The following is a 16,761-nucleotide window of genomic DNA, read 5'->3' as shown; positions in this document are numbered from 1 at the left end:
GCCTGAAAATGAACAGATCACATCACTCTCAAATTTGAAGCTCTACCCACTCAATTACTGTCATTTTTTTAATTATATTATGACATATGATGTGACTCAGTACCAGACCTTTCACATTTACCACAAGCTCGTTGTTTCAGGCCAAAAAAAAAAAAAAAAAAAGACCACAAGCTCGTTTCTGTGTGACTCTTAAGTGCTACGTGCTAAAGAAGAAAAAGACATCATATTTTGTGCAACTCCTTATAGGCACTTACTTGTTTAGGTATGCTGAAATAACGGTCCTCTCTGGGATCATTCCCAACTCCTGAACAAGAAGATCTTAGAATGAGTAAAAGCTTATCATTTTTATATGTTATAAAGCTAAGGAGAAGGAATACTAAATCTGGCATTGCATATCATGAAAACCGTGATTGCGTCTGAATCATTCATTTCCTTTTCTTTCATTCTTCTCATTCTGAACACGTCCTAGGTGACATGATCCCCGTGAAAAAACGAGTCATAAAGCTCAGAAACAATCAATAAGATTTCCAGCAGAGCCAAGGATCCCCACAACAGGCGAATCATAGTACACCCCGGAATGTGGGTACTTCTTATTATCACTTAATAACAATGAATTTTACCCTATCTTTGGATGAGGGTATATGCATCTAGCTTATTTCAGGTTTGGTTGCTGCTTTAATAATTAGGAATTACTTTGCACAGAGGGCAATTGATAAATGCCTCTGAGGACAGTCACAACTGTCAGCTTGAGAATTAGTTCTAGAAATGGGACGTGAAACAAATGAAATAAAACAGAAAATTAAAGATAAATAAATACCCAAGAAGCAGTATTACTTCTCATTCACTCTTTCAGAATCATGCATAGCTGATCGGCATAGCTGTACCAATATAATTAATTACCTGATCCATAAGTCCAGTTTCCATAATTGGAACATGGGTCATAATCCAAAAGGCAGGTCTCAAACCATTCAGCTCCCATGCGCCAATCTATGCCCATATCGCGAACAAGAAATGAACATACAATCTGTCAAAAGGGAGTCAAAATACATATCTCAGGAATAAGGCCACGTGCAAGTTAGAAGGTAGCGGTCTTCAGAATATCCAGCAATTCCTAACGATTTTCATACCGTTGAACACCGTGGTTAGACTTATTGTTTACCTGTCGTCCTCGGTTTGACATGAATCCAGTGGTTGATAATTCTTTCATGTTAGCATCTATGAGAGGATACCTAGGAATTCCAGTAAAATCATATCAGCACAAGGGTAAGTAAGATCCTTACTTCCATGATTACTAGTGTCAAAACAGAGAAGTGAGAGTACGAAAATAAGTTTTAGAGATAATAAGAGTTAAAAACAAAATGAAGAATATTTTGGTCACCTTAGTTTCTTTTTCCATCTCTTTAATTTTTCCAAATTTAATCATTATGTGAAAACAGAAAAAAAAAAACAATGACCCAATTGAAGTAGACCAAATAAATGGGTTATCCCTTCCGCATTGCTTTCTTTCAATTTTGGTAAAGTACTTCATTCTCGTATTCTTTCCTTCAGTTTATTACATTGAGAAGAATACAAGAATTCTATAATGCCTCCTCCACTAGTGTCCAATTATTTCCATATAAACCCCTAAGAAAGCCCAAACAAATGTCAGCAAGGATGAGTAGGACAAATGCATAGCATCAAAAACTTAAATCTGTACCCTGTACGGCCATCTCTCCAAGACTCGAACAAATTCTTGTCTTGGCTCCATTTGTACAACACTTTCCTTGGGCCTCCTAGAAAAAACGTGATAAATTCTACATTATAAAGAGAAATTTCTCCAGAAATACATTATCTCAGTCTATTTTATTTGACACATGTAGGATGAGCAAAATCAGTGTTCAACCAGCAGAAATTTTACCCCATAACCTCAATCATACCTACATGGAATATAAAATTTCCACATTTAACTGAAAGGAACCTGAAGTAATCTCTCCATATCAACTCAAACAAAACCCTGAAGAGAAAAAGAATTGCGTAGGAATATGTCAAATTAACCATAATTATTCCATCTATCATGGTACTGAATACGGACATTCCAAAACCAGCCTTGTCTCTTTTCCTTTTCCTTATTAATGCATAATCCATTGTTACCATTCCTTTCATCAGACACATGCCAAGAATGTTATATTGCCAAATAAAAAGAAACAATATTTTTTCTTTTGCATTAGTTTGATGCAATTCAGGCAACTCTAAAGTACAATTTGACAGACTGGTTAACATTTTATGAATAATTAATAAACTGGTAATAAATCAATGCTGCTGACAAAAATATAGAGAAATACCAGTAAGTAGAACTATTTGCTTGCCTTGCTTCTTCATATCTCTTCACCTATAACGAATGGTGTACTATGAATTTTGTCAAAGCAATCACATCTTTCAAATAGTGAAATGCAGAAATATAGATGATTAACCATTTTGAACCTCTTCGTGTATGAAACGAGGAGACAAGCTCCCGGAGGCAAGCCATGGTGAAAACTTAGTTGAGTAATCAGGCCCTAACATCCCATTTCTGGTCTCTTTATATACCTTCAGTAAATCCTGCATAAGAATAATGTTGAGGATGAAATACACGACAGCACAAATGGCAGTGTCAGAGTTTCCAACATGCCACTTGCCCTCCATTTCCAGGCTTTAATAGTCTGAGAAGCAGAGCCAAGATCAAAGGTGATGAATATATCATTACTCAACCATCTCGCTGGTTTTGGTGACATATGAAAATAAACGGATCCCTTTGTATTCTGTGCAAATTCCCATTGATGCAACTAGCAAATATAAATGATTAGACAGTCATGTATGGAACCGTATCTATGTCTCCAATACATGAAACATAGATGTTTTGTTCAAAAAGGTGATGCATTGGTATTTCTTTCTTTTTGAACCAACCCTTTGATCGTATAAAAAGCAAATACAACAATAGGAACATAAGACAAATTGGATTTGCATTGCCAACATGAATATCTTCTAACCTTCTTCCAGAAGTATTCATAGACTCTGCTCAATGCTGCAGTTTCACCCCCAGCAAACTTCATTCCCTTGCTTACCTTATCAAGAGAAGAAAATAGAGAAATGTCAAATCCATTCTCCTTTAAATATTGAATTCAAAAGATTTAATTTTTCTCGACAGTCACTATGCTTCAAGGATTTATGCAAGTGTTTCGGCAAAACCTACATTTGGTGAGCAAAATCCCAGCTGCTCCAATGAAGGTAGACATCCCCATTCCTCAACTTGAGGAGGTGGCCCAAGAGATTTTGGAAGTTTTATGCAAGCACGCACCGTGCATTGGGCTTCAACAGTCTGCAAATTCAGCCTCCATCAGCATTCAAAAGAACCAAAGCCCATTATGATTATTTACTGATGAGTCCAACCCTAAGACCAGCTACGTATATAAGAGGAATCAGCCCAAAATAGCCAATGTCATTGAGAAACCAGAATCGGGCCCAAATGGCAGGTGGGGCCCAACCAGCCCAGTCAGAATTAGTTTTTAGGGTTGCGTGCTATTGGAGGAGGCAGAGAAGAATGTGGATAGAGTAGGAGAGCAGCTGACCTCTCGAATGTCAGGGGAGTCCTTCTTTATTACATTCCATTCTTTGTTATCCTTTCATCACTGTTGCTGTTTTAAGTCTTTAAGAACTGTAGCTAGGAATTGTCATTTTCTGTTTGGATTATCAAACCTCTTCCTTCTCTGTTGAAGGGGTAATGTACTGATTTTCCTAGTATTCAGTGTTAATATAAGCCAGCTTCATCATGGACACATAACATGCCGATGTCAGCTAAACAATTAATGTACCTTGCGAAATTGAGTATACACATCTGGTAAACTAGCAGCATCAAAAGGGAGGTCATCGATATTGTACAAGGTGGCGCCCCAAATAAGTTTTAGCTTGGGCTTGTTTGAAGTTATAGCACCTGTGGATTCCCCAGAAAGTGGTGGTATCACAATTTGTTGCAGACCCTTGTTGACCAATCTTTCCACATTCAGCTCCTCACTGCAAGTTTCTTTCTGGGCATATACCTGACTAGATCACATTCAACAGCAACCCCCGTGGCTTCAGTAGCCATAAATGATTAAGAGCTTGAAAATTGATTGATTTAACCAACTTATAAAGTAGGCATTATATTCAATCACTCAACTGTGTGAGCTCCAAAAGCTTTTGCAAGAGATGGAAGAATTTCTTCAGGCTTTCCGTGTTGAATGAGCAAATTCAGTCCCCGTTTCATCAAATTGTTTCTCAAGTCAGCTAGGCATTCAATGAGAAATTGCGCCCGTAATGCTGCCAGATAAACAATAATTAAGACATATAACTCGAAGGAGACTGTATCGTCTCGTCATCCTGAAGAAACAATTTGAACCAGGAACAAAAATCTCGGGATGTTGTTCAAGCGCATCAAATAGATGCTAAACATTTACGCAATCCATAGCACCATTAATTTAGCAAGAAGCTCGTTAAAGAAAAACTACACACTTACCCCCAGTTTTAGGAAATCCAAAATAATAGGTGGTCCCAAATAGTCGAGGATCAACACAGTAGACAGGCAATACAGACTCGGACGCAAGCCAAGCGTCGTAGAGAGCCTCATTATCCAATACTCTAAGATCATTCCTGAACCAAACAATGGCTGTCCCCTTGCCTCTCCTCTCGGTGTTCCGCGAGTACCTATGAAAGGTCTGGTCGGCAACACGGTCCATGTCGCTAGCGTCTTGTTCTGGAACCTGGTAGGTTGGCCAAGCCGTTGAGCTTGAAGCGCGTGCAGATTTACTGCAGAAATTCATGGCTGGGAGGCGATTCGAGGGCAGAATTCTCGTTGCGGTTGGGAATATCGAAGCGCACTTGAATGGATCAATGGGAGTTTTCACTTTGAGAGCGACAAGGGGGAGTGTCAAGCAGAGAATGGCCATGTAGGAGCGTTTAATCTGGGTTCTCCTTTTGCAGACGCCGGCTGGGGAAGAGGAAGAGCCACGTCAATCGACTGGGTTGCTGACACGTGGCGAGGAGTTTAGTTATGACGTGGCTAATTGTTAGCCAGTGGCGGGAAAATTGAGGATTTATTTCAAGCTTTTGACCTGTACTAATTTTCAAAGCCGGTCGTTATCCGTTGTCCAATGTTGTGGGTTCCGGACCGGCAAATGGGGGGGACCGAAAACTGAGTGCCCTGTTTGATGAGGCGTTTAAAGGGCCAAAAAGTAACTTGCATATTTAACAAGTCAGTTTATAAATTTAAAAACTATTTAAAATATTTTTTAATAAATCTGACTTTTGGATGGTCAAAGCTAATTTTTTAAGTATGATTAAAAAAATATCGAAAATTTACGTATGACTTGTGCAAAAATAACTTTAAGGAGTTAAAAAAACAATTTTGTGTTTATATTTACATTTTTCTTATGCTTCTCTCTGCAAATTCTTTATACTTTCTAATCATTTTTTAATTATTTATGTTCAATATTTTCTAAAATAAAAATAATTTTTAACATAATTTTTATAATATTTTTAATTTTTAATATTATCTTTCATTTTACATTTACATAAATTGTACAGGTATATCATCTAATTAATTATATAAGATTATTTAGTTTAAAAATTTTCACATTACTATCATTTCTAATTTAAATATATTTTATTCATTAAATATAATTTCTTCCTATCATAATAATTTAACATTATTACACTACAAACTAAACTTATTTATCCAACCATAATTTAAATAACTTTTCTATTTTACAAACTAATTTTTATAAAAGTCAATCTGGACATAAAAGTGTATTGGTTAGAATTACTATTGCTAAAAGGATTATCTTAGAAAAAAATACATAAATATAAGAAACAAAGTGGATTGAAGTCTTATATTTAGAACTAAAATAAAAATCAAACAAGATCTTATATTAAGGATCGGAGGTAGTATTTTGTAAATTCATGTTTTTAATCATCTTTTATTATTTAATAAAAGTCATATCTATGCTAATCATTCTACAAACTAAACTTATTTATCCAACCATAATCCAAACAACTTTTCTACTTTACAAACTAATTTTCATAAAAGTCAACCTGAATACAAATCACATTACTCAATATAAATTTTATCAAATCTAACTTTTTTAAAAATAAGTTACTTTTTTTAATTCTCCATCCAAACATATTGGTCGCCTGCAACCTCAGCAGAGCAGCCCGACTTCAGGGGAGTCGGCAGAGGCCATCTGGATCCTTCGCTGCTTCAAAATCCAAAAGGTTTTTTCAGAAATTACAAAGTTGAAAAATATGCTATGAAAGGCCTTTCATACTCGTTACGAGTAATGAACATGGAGAGGCCATCATTAACGATTTAATGTATAGACTATGTAGACCAAAATTGGACGATTTAGTTTTACCAATTTAGTCGTCTTCCATGTCTTGTATAATTAATAGCTGTTTATTTTAATAGGTGCAAATTTAATATATCTTTAATCTTATAATTGTCACTGTTTTAAAAAAAAAAAATCATTATTTAAAAATTTACAATCTTCAATGTTAAAACTACGCTGTTCAAATTTATCATCATAACAAGTACATAGCGTCTACCATAGTAATGAACATCAAATCTAGGCCCGCTGAGTGTTTGTTGTAGCTGAATGACGCAGCAACGAGAGAGAAAGACAAGTTTCTTTTTATTATTTGCAATCGTATGACAAGCTCACACAGTAACTTTGAAGTCGATCAATATATATATATATATGCATATTCCTTACCCATCATAACGAAACATCTCGTCCATTCACTTCCATCCAAGGTGTTCAAATCAAATTATGCAAATACAAAACAGAGCCTGTCAGAATCAACATGTGGTAAGTATAAAAGAAAGGTGAGACTCAAACTCTTTAAATCACAAAATTTACAAATGTCCTAGTGATGGTAGTTTTGTCCTCTCAGAATTGTCCACGACCTACATAACAGAAAACAAAGCGTTATTTCCTCAATAGCAGGAAAGCCCCGATAATTCTTGAGAATAATGAATGAATTATATTTAGGTCAATTACGGAAACAAAAATGCTACCTTCAGTCCTTAATATAAGAGTTCATTTAAATTTTATTTTAATCCTAAATATAAATCCCAATCCACTTTATCTCTCATATTTATCCTTTTTTTTTCAAAGTAGGCCTTGTAATAATAATAGTTTTAGTCAATACATTTAATTAGTAAAGATATTTTAGAAAGACAACATTTATTCATCACAAATAACTAATTTAACTAGTTTTTTAATATATTCAAATTAGTCAACTAGCTCCTATATTAAAGAGTAGTAGTAGCGTTCGACTTATCAGGTCTCAGCTCTGAAATATTAAGTAAACGAAACATAGTCTTCTACTCGGGTCTACAACAGGTTGTAATTTTGTTACCTGTAGAGCTGCTCCATGAGCACCAGTAATGCAATTTGATGATTTAGTACTAGAGAAGATAACTTGATAGATAAATTAGCTCGTTCCCGCAATTTTCTTCCATGACCATAGGGTCCACCAATACAGAAAGATAGTCTTGAAGCTCCCTAGAAATAAAGTCAAACTATAATCCTCACATAATAAGAAACTATTCGAAGATGCTTTCACATTACAAAATCAACAGTGTTATGGTATGAATGGACGGCACTGGAGAGTAGAAAAGCAGCTATTTTTCCCATAAAAATAATGGGAAAAAAATTCAGAACAAGACGTCCAAAGCTGGGTATATCTAGGTGCTCAAAAATGACAAAAATCTCCCTACAGAACAGTACGCGTATTACCATCCCAGAGAACTGGTAACAAAAGCATATTGTAACTCCCACTGGAAAGCAGAAATTCAACAAAGAGAACGTGTAAAAATCGCATTTTCACAGTGATGCTGTCAAGTTTTAACGCTTGTAAATCGTATAATCAACAACCTTTTTCCCATTACATAGGTGATGGGAACGCACTCCAAAACAAATACTGGAAATGCAATGATTTTGACATGCAACAAATGCTAAACATGGCTTAAACACAAACTTGGTATTGCAGCACAAGAAATTTAATTGCTCTCAAGACTTGAAAAATATATTACCTAGTGCTGGCTTGACAGACAATATTTTTTTCAAATAGCAATACGAAGTTGATCAAACCAAGAACTTAATAAAATGCAAGTTACTATTAAAAGCTGTTAACCAAAGCTAGAAGTATATTAGACATAATTCGGCTAACGGATATTGAATGACAATTAAGTCGTGTCTTTGAAATTAGTTTTATTTAAAAAAACCAAAAACAGAAAACAAAAATACATAGAAACAGTGCCACTGGGAAAATGCTGAAAACGAATGTGTTTTCCTTCTGTTTCACATACTTAGATATTCGATCCTCAGTAAGATCATAGGAGGTCCCAGGTCCATAACATGATATACCCCTCATGCTCTTTGAGCAGAATGGCAAAGAGCATGCTCATTAGAAGCCCTTTCATGCATGACGAATTCACATGCATTGTAAAGATCATTTACAGAGGTATCACAATGGGATGTTAGCTTTACCGTATGTCCTGCATCAGCCACCAATTCAGCCATTTGTTCAGAACCTATGTCTTGCCCACGCTCATCCAGCATCACAACCTATAAGTGCATGCACACGAGAGCAGTATGTAAAATTTGAAGTGGCCAGGTTTTCTTGCTCAAACATTAAATGCAAATAAAGATGCTAAAATACTGCGTTACCACATTTGTTTGAGACTATACCCAGTCATCAGATCTGACAAGGTTCATCACTGCTTTGTCTTCATCATCAACCTGAGCCCTCATGTCACTGCAATGCAAGCATTAATTACAACATAAAAGACTCATCATCTTTTATCAGAGAATGAAAAGTGCAAGTTGTTGTGATGCAAATTATGAACCAGAGAGGATTGAAAAGATAATAGAAGGGAAAAACAAAAATAAGGTGCCGATATTATCATTTGGCAGAACAAGTCATGACTCATGAGCAAGTTGAGACCACTTGAAATAGATCCATACTTCCTGGTCTATTTGCTTTTCCACTCAGAGGTATCCATTAATTTTTCTGTTAAGATACAGTAGTCAAGTTCAAGTATGAGTTTAGGGCTTATTCTGCATTGCTGCAAATTTCTGCTTATTTTGAAATGTCTCTATTCAAATGAATTCTCATTAAAAGCACTATGAGAAAGATGCCTTTCATGTCTGACAAAATTATTTGATAAGCATTTTTATTGATATTATTGTTTGGAAAATATTTCCAAAGGTCACATTTTTTACTATTTTTCTTCAAAAGGCATATTTTAAGAGGGTGGATGGGGGGAAAATGTATTAACGTAATTGCTGTAATTGGTGATTTTGAATTCGGTGCAGTTGAAAAAACTGTGTCTTCCATGAAGAAGCTCCAACTTTCTGTTTCCTTCTCGCAGAAGAATAATGGCTATTGCTACAACTAATAAACATTCACCGCCAAAATGTGTGATAATGCATCTCACGCGTGATGCGAAAGAATCCTAGAAATAGGTACCTAGACAGCTCAGAGTTGTAAAAATAAGATGACGAGAGGGTGGGGTAGGTTTACATAGTAATGAAGATTAAAACCTTCCAGATGTGACTATAAGAAAAAAGAACCCCAGAAGAAATGTGAACCGAAGTTACTCTTCTCAACTTCAAATCTCTTTTCCTGCACAGATCTGAAATCCTAGAGCAATCACTAAAAATTCAGTCAAAAAAAGCCCTAGTCAGATATAGTTTCAATTTGCTCCAGAACCTACAACACCCAATACCCCGAATTTGAAAATACAAACTGGATCAAATATTAACTGCATGGAGCGTAAGATTGTATATAATTGGCCATAAAAGTGTAGATAATTAAATAAAACTGCGCCAATGAGATAGGGAATCTCACCGTGCATTTCTAGGATTAGACCGTATTTGAACATCCTCGACACTGCAATAGTACTTGAGCTTTTGAACATACTCATCAACCATGAGTTGTACACCCGGAGATCGCTTCTTCCCAACCGACAATATACGTATAGGAAGTGCTCTCTGCAAAAAAGAAATATTGACAACAGAGAAATCCGATCTTGATCACCATACCCTCATAAAAAATCTCATCTGTTCAGTTAAATAGTGCACAAACGAGCCAGTCCCCGTCCAAAAAGAACATAGCTAAACCCTAAGCATTGCGTAATGCTAGTACAAGGAACAGCTTCAACATACAGGTATGCTACCAGGTTGAACAACCGAACTTTAAGAACCCAACTAAAGCATCTGAAATTCCAAAACAAGAGATAAGTTGGAGATGATTACCACTGATTGACCTGCGTATTTGCATTTTTCCCCTGAAAATTTTCTTCATTAGTAATCGACCAAAAAGAGAGAGCATGGAAATTCAACGATGCGACGCGGAACTCGACTACGAAGGTATTGGACAACCTTGAAAAGGATTGGAGCTCGTTCTGCTTGTAACAGCGCAAAGGCATACTGCCATTCCAAACGGTCGTGGCGGGAAGGACTCGCGCGCTTCAACGATAGCACTCACCCTTTTCTTGGACAACCCGACGTCAGTATGTCCCTCTTTTTCCTTTTTCTTTTTTTCTTTTTTCGACACAAGTCAGGATGTCCCTCTTTCTAAAGCGGCTTTTGTTAGGGCGTGTTTGGATGCAGGGATAGAGGTGGAGGGGAGAAAGAATTACGCTACCAAAGGAAAACGGTTCATAAATTTGGGCCTGGCTATCACAAAAAACAGAGTAAATGAGCAGCTTCCCCAGCCTTTTCAATTGAGCCCAATCAAGGATCAGATCGTGATTCAATAATTGAGGCGGAGGAGTCAAAAATAAGAAAAATATTTACCTTAATGCTATTAAATTATAATTTAATGGTTAATATTCTTTAACCCCTCTTATCTTCATTTTTATTTACAAATATCTATATCTATCTTGCCAGATAGATATAGATATTATATTAGGTGCCCACTTTCGGTTGGAAAAAAAATTGATGATCTGATGCTGCTGCAGATAATTTATGAGTTATGTAATTTTCTTTTGGAATGTGTTATGAAGTAAAAATAAAAAGATAAAATCTCCCGCAGCTCACAATAAAAACATCTATTTCTAATGTAGTAAATAACTTTATAATGACTTTTTGTACGTAATCTTCTAAAAATTTTATTTTATAAAAATAAAGGCATCAGAATTTTTTTTATTCTTTAAGGGTCTGTTTGGTTTAAGGGGAGGGAGGGGTAGGGAAGGGGAGGGGAGGTTTTATCCTCACCTTGTTTGGTTTGATTAAAAAGGAGAGGAGGGGAGGTATTTAATAATCCCTTGTTTGGTTCAAGGAGGGGAGGGGAGGGATAGTAATAATCAATTTACCATTTTACCCTTACATATTAGTTTATGTTTTTTATTGATATATTATATAATTAATTTACATCTTAATTTAAATTATATAATTTAATAAAAATTCAGTCTTATCATGTTAATATGTGTATTAAAAATTGGTATAGTAATTTTTTATTCTAATTAATACAATAATATATTTAAAATAATCAAATTAACAAATTTTATATGCTCTAAGAAAAATGAAATTTTATTTTCTTTAAGCTATCTTTTTTTCTAGCTTTAAAATATATTTAATAAATAATATATTTATAAAAACAATTAATTTTATATATTATATTTTTTATTTAAATAATTTTTTATTTTTTAAATAATTTTTATAATATATTTTTAATTATAATAATGTATATATTTTTTATTTTTTACTTAGAATAATATTTTTTATTTGAAATAAATATTATAATAATATATTTTATGGGTAGAAGTAGAATATTAAAAAAACTATAAGGGCATAATGGTCCAAAATTTTGACTCCCCTCCAAAACCCCCAATTTGGAGGGGAGCCAAAATGGGGGAGGGGAGGGGAGGGGACATTTTAGCTCCCCTCCCCTCCAAAATTTTTAACCAAATGAGGGGAGGGGCTCATTTTCCCTCCCCTCCCCTCCCCTCCAACCAAACACACCCTAAGTTATTTTTAACTTTATTTCGTGTTTCGTGTTTCTATTATAAGCCCAAAATTAATAACTGAGTATTGGGTCAGCGGGTCGCGTGGATTTAAAAACTACTTAGAATTCATATTTGACACATATTAGAAGTAATTTCAACTCCGTCCAGAAAGACCCAACTCAATGGCAACGTGATTCCGTTGCAGGTCGTAATAGTACCATTTACTCTTCCATTTCTTTCAAAAATTAAAGCTCAACTTATGAATATTCTCTTGATATATATGAAATCGAAGGATCTCTTCAGATATCTCATGAAAGTATTTTAATTGAATTTCAATTTCACATTCTTTTAAAAACAAAGAGAGAACCTCTGGAGCCCTTCCCTAATCTGATCTTGTCATCTATGTAAGTGATTCGGAGTTTAACCTCACTTTGGCCCCCATATTGGAGCTCCAGCGACCCCACCCTCAGTTCAGGTGCTTCAAATACAACTTGAATCCATTCGCCATCCAGAGCCTTTAGCTTTCCTGTTTGATGCAAACATAAACATAACCACCACACAAGTTTACCACTGAAGATTGGATTAAACTCTAAATATAACACTACCTCTTGTCCTTAATATAAATGCTATTTGGAAGTTAAATTTGATCCTAAATATAACATCTTAATCTATTTTATTTTTCATCTTTCCCCAAAATATCCTCATTAATTGTAAGGGTTCCCAGCAAGAGATAATTTCAATTATCCAATGCACATGATTAAAGAGGATAATTTAAAAAGACAAAAAGTTAGTTAAGTAGGTTATTTATCACAAATATATATTGGCCTCAAATAACCAACTTAACTAATTTTTTTAATCTACCCAAATTAGTCATCAAACTCTTATATTAAAGATCGAGACAGTACTAATGTATATTAAGCTATAGAGAACAAAACCCACAATAATTCATGCCCTTTTCACGAGAGAAGAGTTCTCAAGCGATTCTAAAATCTTGTTCCCTCATGTTGGTTTTAGTAGTATTAAATATCAGATTATTTTATCTAGAAAGAAGGGAAAAAGCCATACATTCAGATATATCGCTACCAAATGCGGATTTCTAGTTCAACTTTATAAAGGATGAAATTATAGGATCACCTACCCTTCAAAGACACTTCTCCCTCTAGGAAGCCTAAAAGAGAAAAGCAGATCTTGTTTCTTACAATATCAGGAGCTTGAACAACCTGAATCATCTGCTTTGTCTTAAAGAAAAGGCGACCCAACGCACTTCTGTAGCCGCCTCCTGGTGATGTTGGCCTTGAACAGTACACCACATCCCACTCTGGAACAATGACAAGAGCAAAAGGCAAGTAAGCAGTGATCTGATTTCTGAAGGAACAGACAAAGTACTTTGATAGAATCTTTGCCTTGTCTATTAAAAAAAAGTGAACTAATCCAATCACGACGTGAATAGACATGTATGCACCCATGTCAAATGTGAATCTCAATTGAAAAAAATTGTGATTGACCTGCTTCCATATTTATCTGGGATTTATTAGTGGACTTTATTAATTGTATCCATGCCTTTTTTCTGGGGCAAAAAATGGCCTGTCCTATATGAGCTAAATTGGAAAGGAATGAGGAAAACAATCACGTTGGAAATCACCACTACAAATATGGGACGTGAGCTTCACGTTAATTAGTGTAGTTGGCTGGTAAAGTGTAGGCCTTTTGCCCTATAAACCTTGCAACGGGAGGACCCGTACAGTTTGTTACCTATTGGCTAGATCCCTTCCCCAATCCTCATTTCTGCTAGTTATAGAAAGAACACGTACATTTTGGCTTGCCCCAGCAAATAGTTGCACGTTGGGAGGAAACTAGGAAGAAAGTCCTAGCTATTGTGGTTCATCTGAGCATCTATGAGAACCTGTAGTCTAAAACAATCACACGTAGGCGTCTCATCGTTTATTCTCTTAGATATCCTATGTTCATGCGAAAATTCAATTTTAACTGACAATTCAATCTTCCTTAGATCGAGTCTACTTGCACAGGTGGAAAAGTCCCCACACATAACCAGATTTGTTTCCAAATTGGAATAGTTATTATCTGTAAACTTTTGGAGAAAGACAAATACAGATTATTATAGAGGCTTTTACTGATATGAAAACCAGTACATTTATAATGAAGCCAGATTCCCCAAAAAAAAAAAAACAGAGAGAGAAACAGAGAGACCGGTTTTAGTGCCTTTCAATGCAATCTCAGGGTAGCTTCAAATCATGGAATTACCTCCAAATATTAAAGGGCATTTCACTGGCTCATTCACACAATATTTTTCCAATTCTTGAGCCACTTCAGCAACCTCTTTATGTTCTTCGTCTTTCAGCAAAACTCCTCCATCTGTTTGCATCACCTGGACCAAACATAACTTGCCATTATAATACACAAAATGTAAAAGAAGACAAAAAAATCCATAAACCCAAAATTTGAATGACTGGGATGCAAGCATATAACTATCATGGTGCTGAAAAATTACAAAATCAATCGGAATCAACCATTCATAAATCAACTTTCACCAATGACCCTACAATTTCAATCAAGAATAAAAGAAAGAGTTTCGCCAGATATTGAAAAAAAATACCAACGGGATGTGCCCAAAAAAAAATCTATAGGGCCAAATAAACATAATAGATTAACCCAGTAGTCATCCTTCCGAAAAACCCGAAAAGGAAGATAACGAAAGGCTTTGGCTTACAGCGTAGAGTAAGGACAAAATTCTTGTTATCTTCTTCGTTTCCATTTCCATTTTCCAAATTCTAAGGCAAGTAACGTGAAAAATAAAGAAAATTAACACCACGAGAAGCATAAAACCTTCAGTTACCTTTGAAAGAATGGACGACACGAGATCATGAGGGCCGGTTCGCACTTGCGGGTTAGAGACTGAAATCGAGGCCGAAATTTGCAAGCTCTTCGGGCGGCGACTCTGCTGAGAGTAGGATGGACCTGGAGGCAAAGCTGAACGGGAGAAATGGATGGATGAGAATTTGGGTTTGGGGGTATCAACGCCTCCGACTGGATGAGGTAGCAGAGAGAGGGAAGAAGCAGCCATGGCTGGGAAAGAAGAGGCACGCCCACTAACGACATAAAGAAGCTTCTATAGGTCAGCTGATGCCACGTACGCAGAAAAATCAAGGGAAAATTTCACTGAAGGACCGCTGAAGGCAATTAATTTCCAATAGCCCCCAAAACAATCTGACAAGCCACTGCAGGACCATGGGGGTGAATTGATATTAATTTCAAAACTAAAAAGACAGTGTTGCCCCTCAAACTATTACTCTGAAATTTGAAGTCTCTCTCTCTCTCTCTCTCAACTCCCGATATCTGAAGCCCCTCTCGCTCACTCTCTAAAAATTCCAGTTCATGCAGTGAAGGAGATCGTTCACCTCACTGTCGCTACTGTTGTGTGAGGAAAGATTTTGCCATCGTCATTGCTCTGCTGCGGAGAGCCTTCGTTGTCGCCCTTGCTCTAGCAACGAGAGCCTCCATCACCGCTCTTGCAAGTGTTGGACGAGAGCCTTTTGTGTAGATATGAAGCTGGTTAAACTAGAAAAGCTTGCAGGAACGCGAACTCTACATGAATTTATTGCTGAATACAGTTTGTTTTTATTTTAATAAACAGCTATTTTTGTGTACATATGAACCTCAATATGTATTTTTGGAATGGTTCACGAAGTGGCTATGACAATCCGTGAGTTGAAATCTATTTTGTATGGCTATGAATAGATGGAGAATTTCATGATGGTACTTAGAGGTAAACTGCCCTAAGTACTGAACTGAAACTAGCTAGCAACTATATAAATGTGTGAACAAATTAATCGACTTGCAAATGGACGTATTTTTATTGTTAATGCGTGTATTCTTATTACAAAGTTCCTAATTCCACTTGTAAACAGTCACTTCCAGATTTGTGAATTGACGTGTTCAACTTTTTAAATGAAATAAATCTACTTGCAAAAGGACGTATTTCTATTGTTAACGAGTGTATCCGTGTTGCAAATTTCCTAATTTCACTTGTGAACCCTCACTCCTAGGCTTGTGATAAACTTTTTCAATTGAACCAGCTCACTTGCAAATGGATGTGTTATTCTTATTAATATACACATCCTATTTGTAAATTTTCTAATATCAGTTACAAATGATCCCTCCCAGACTTGTGAATAATCATGTTCAACTTATTGAATTCAACTAGCTCACTTGTAAATAGACAAATTCTTGCTGTTAATATACTTATCCTTCTTGCAAATTGTTTGACTCTAGTTGCAAATAGTCCCTCCCAAACATGAATTATCATGTCCAACTTCTAGAATTCAACTAGATCACTTGCAAATAGACGGGTTATTGTTGTTAATATGCATATTCATATTGCAAATTACCTAATTCCACTTGTGATTAGTGCTCCTCAGACTTGTGAATAATCATGTATGACTTTTTTAGTATATTAGTCCATTTGTAAATGGACAAGTTTCTCTTGTGAATCAATGTATCTTTATTGCAAATTTCCTAATTCTAATTGCCAATATGACAACCAAATACCTATGACATCAAAGTGTTAATCAACATATTCTTATTGTAAATTTTCTAATTCGAGTTGTCAATAGTACATCACATACTTGTAAGCTAGTGGGGAAAGACAACAAATTGTAATTAATTGACATGTAACCTACTCATAGTATATTCCCTAAAACAAAAATCGTGCAAATTCTCCATACACAAATTTTAACACA

General features: G+C 35.6%; 3 protein-coding genes across 4 annotated transcripts; all 3 read right to left on the bottom strand.

Moving 5' to 3' along the window:
* Positions 1-254: 254 nt before the first annotated feature.
* LOC114753775 (cryptochrome DASH, chloroplastic/mitochondrial) lies at positions 255-4,995 on the bottom strand (the record flags this gene model as incomplete). The annotated part of the gene is given in 12 exon segments (XM_028942485.1): positions 255-304; positions 901-1,024; positions 1,160-1,229; positions 1,697-1,772; positions 1,917-1,993; positions 2,322-2,368; positions 2,461-2,577; positions 3,006-3,080; positions 3,209-3,334; positions 3,828-4,052; positions 4,172-4,311; positions 4,508-4,995. Coding segments are annotated over 12 exon segments (1,557 nt in total), but the record flags the coding sequence as incomplete, so codon positions are not given.
* Positions 4,996-6,445: 1,450 nt separating this feature from the next.
* On the bottom strand, positions 6,446-10,702 carry LOC114753774 (putative RNA methyltransferase At5g10620). Of its 2 annotated transcripts, none has more exons than XM_028942483.1 (7): positions 10,437-10,702; positions 10,311-10,342; positions 9,904-10,046; positions 8,742-8,808; positions 8,511-8,618; positions 7,408-7,553; positions 6,446-6,952 (listed from the first exon to the last, which is right to left on the bottom strand). In XM_028942483.1, exons 1-7 carry the CDS (start codon positions 10,489-10,491, stop codon positions 6,913-6,915), a joined length of 591 nt encoding a protein of 196 aa, XP_028798316.1. In that variant the 5' UTR covers positions 10,492-10,702; the 3' UTR covers positions 6,446-6,912. The 2 variants fall into 2 exon arrangements, with proteins under 2 accessions (XP_028798316.1, XP_028798317.1); XM_028942484.1 differs by having other exon boundaries at positions 8,541-8,618; positions 10,437-10,680.
* A 1,481-nt stretch (positions 10,703-12,183) lies between these two features.
* On the bottom strand, positions 12,184-15,101 carry LOC114753772 (probable plastid-lipid-associated protein 8, chloroplastic). Its single transcript, XM_028942482.1, has 4 exons — positions 14,859-15,101; positions 14,267-14,390; positions 13,143-13,322; positions 12,184-12,530 (listed from the first exon to the last, which is right to left on the bottom strand). The coding sequence occupies exons 1-4, from the start codon at positions 15,084-15,086 to the stop codon at positions 12,343-12,345; spliced, it is 720 nt and encodes a 239-aa protein (XP_028798315.1). The 5' UTR covers positions 15,087-15,101; the 3' UTR covers positions 12,184-12,342.
* Between the last annotated feature and the right edge of the window lie 1,660 nt (positions 15,102-16,761).

This window comes from Neltuma alba, unplaced genomic scaffold (genome assembly GCF_004799145.2).
Source record: "Neltuma alba isolate B1F8T4 unplaced genomic scaffold, ASM479914v2 tig00008135_pilon, whole genome shotgun sequence".
Classification (NCBI taxonomy): domain Eukaryota; kingdom Viridiplantae; phylum Streptophyta; class Magnoliopsida; order Fabales; family Fabaceae; genus Neltuma; species Neltuma alba.
Note: the sequence above shows the minus strand (reverse complement) of the source record. Positions and strands in the feature narration are given on the sequence as shown.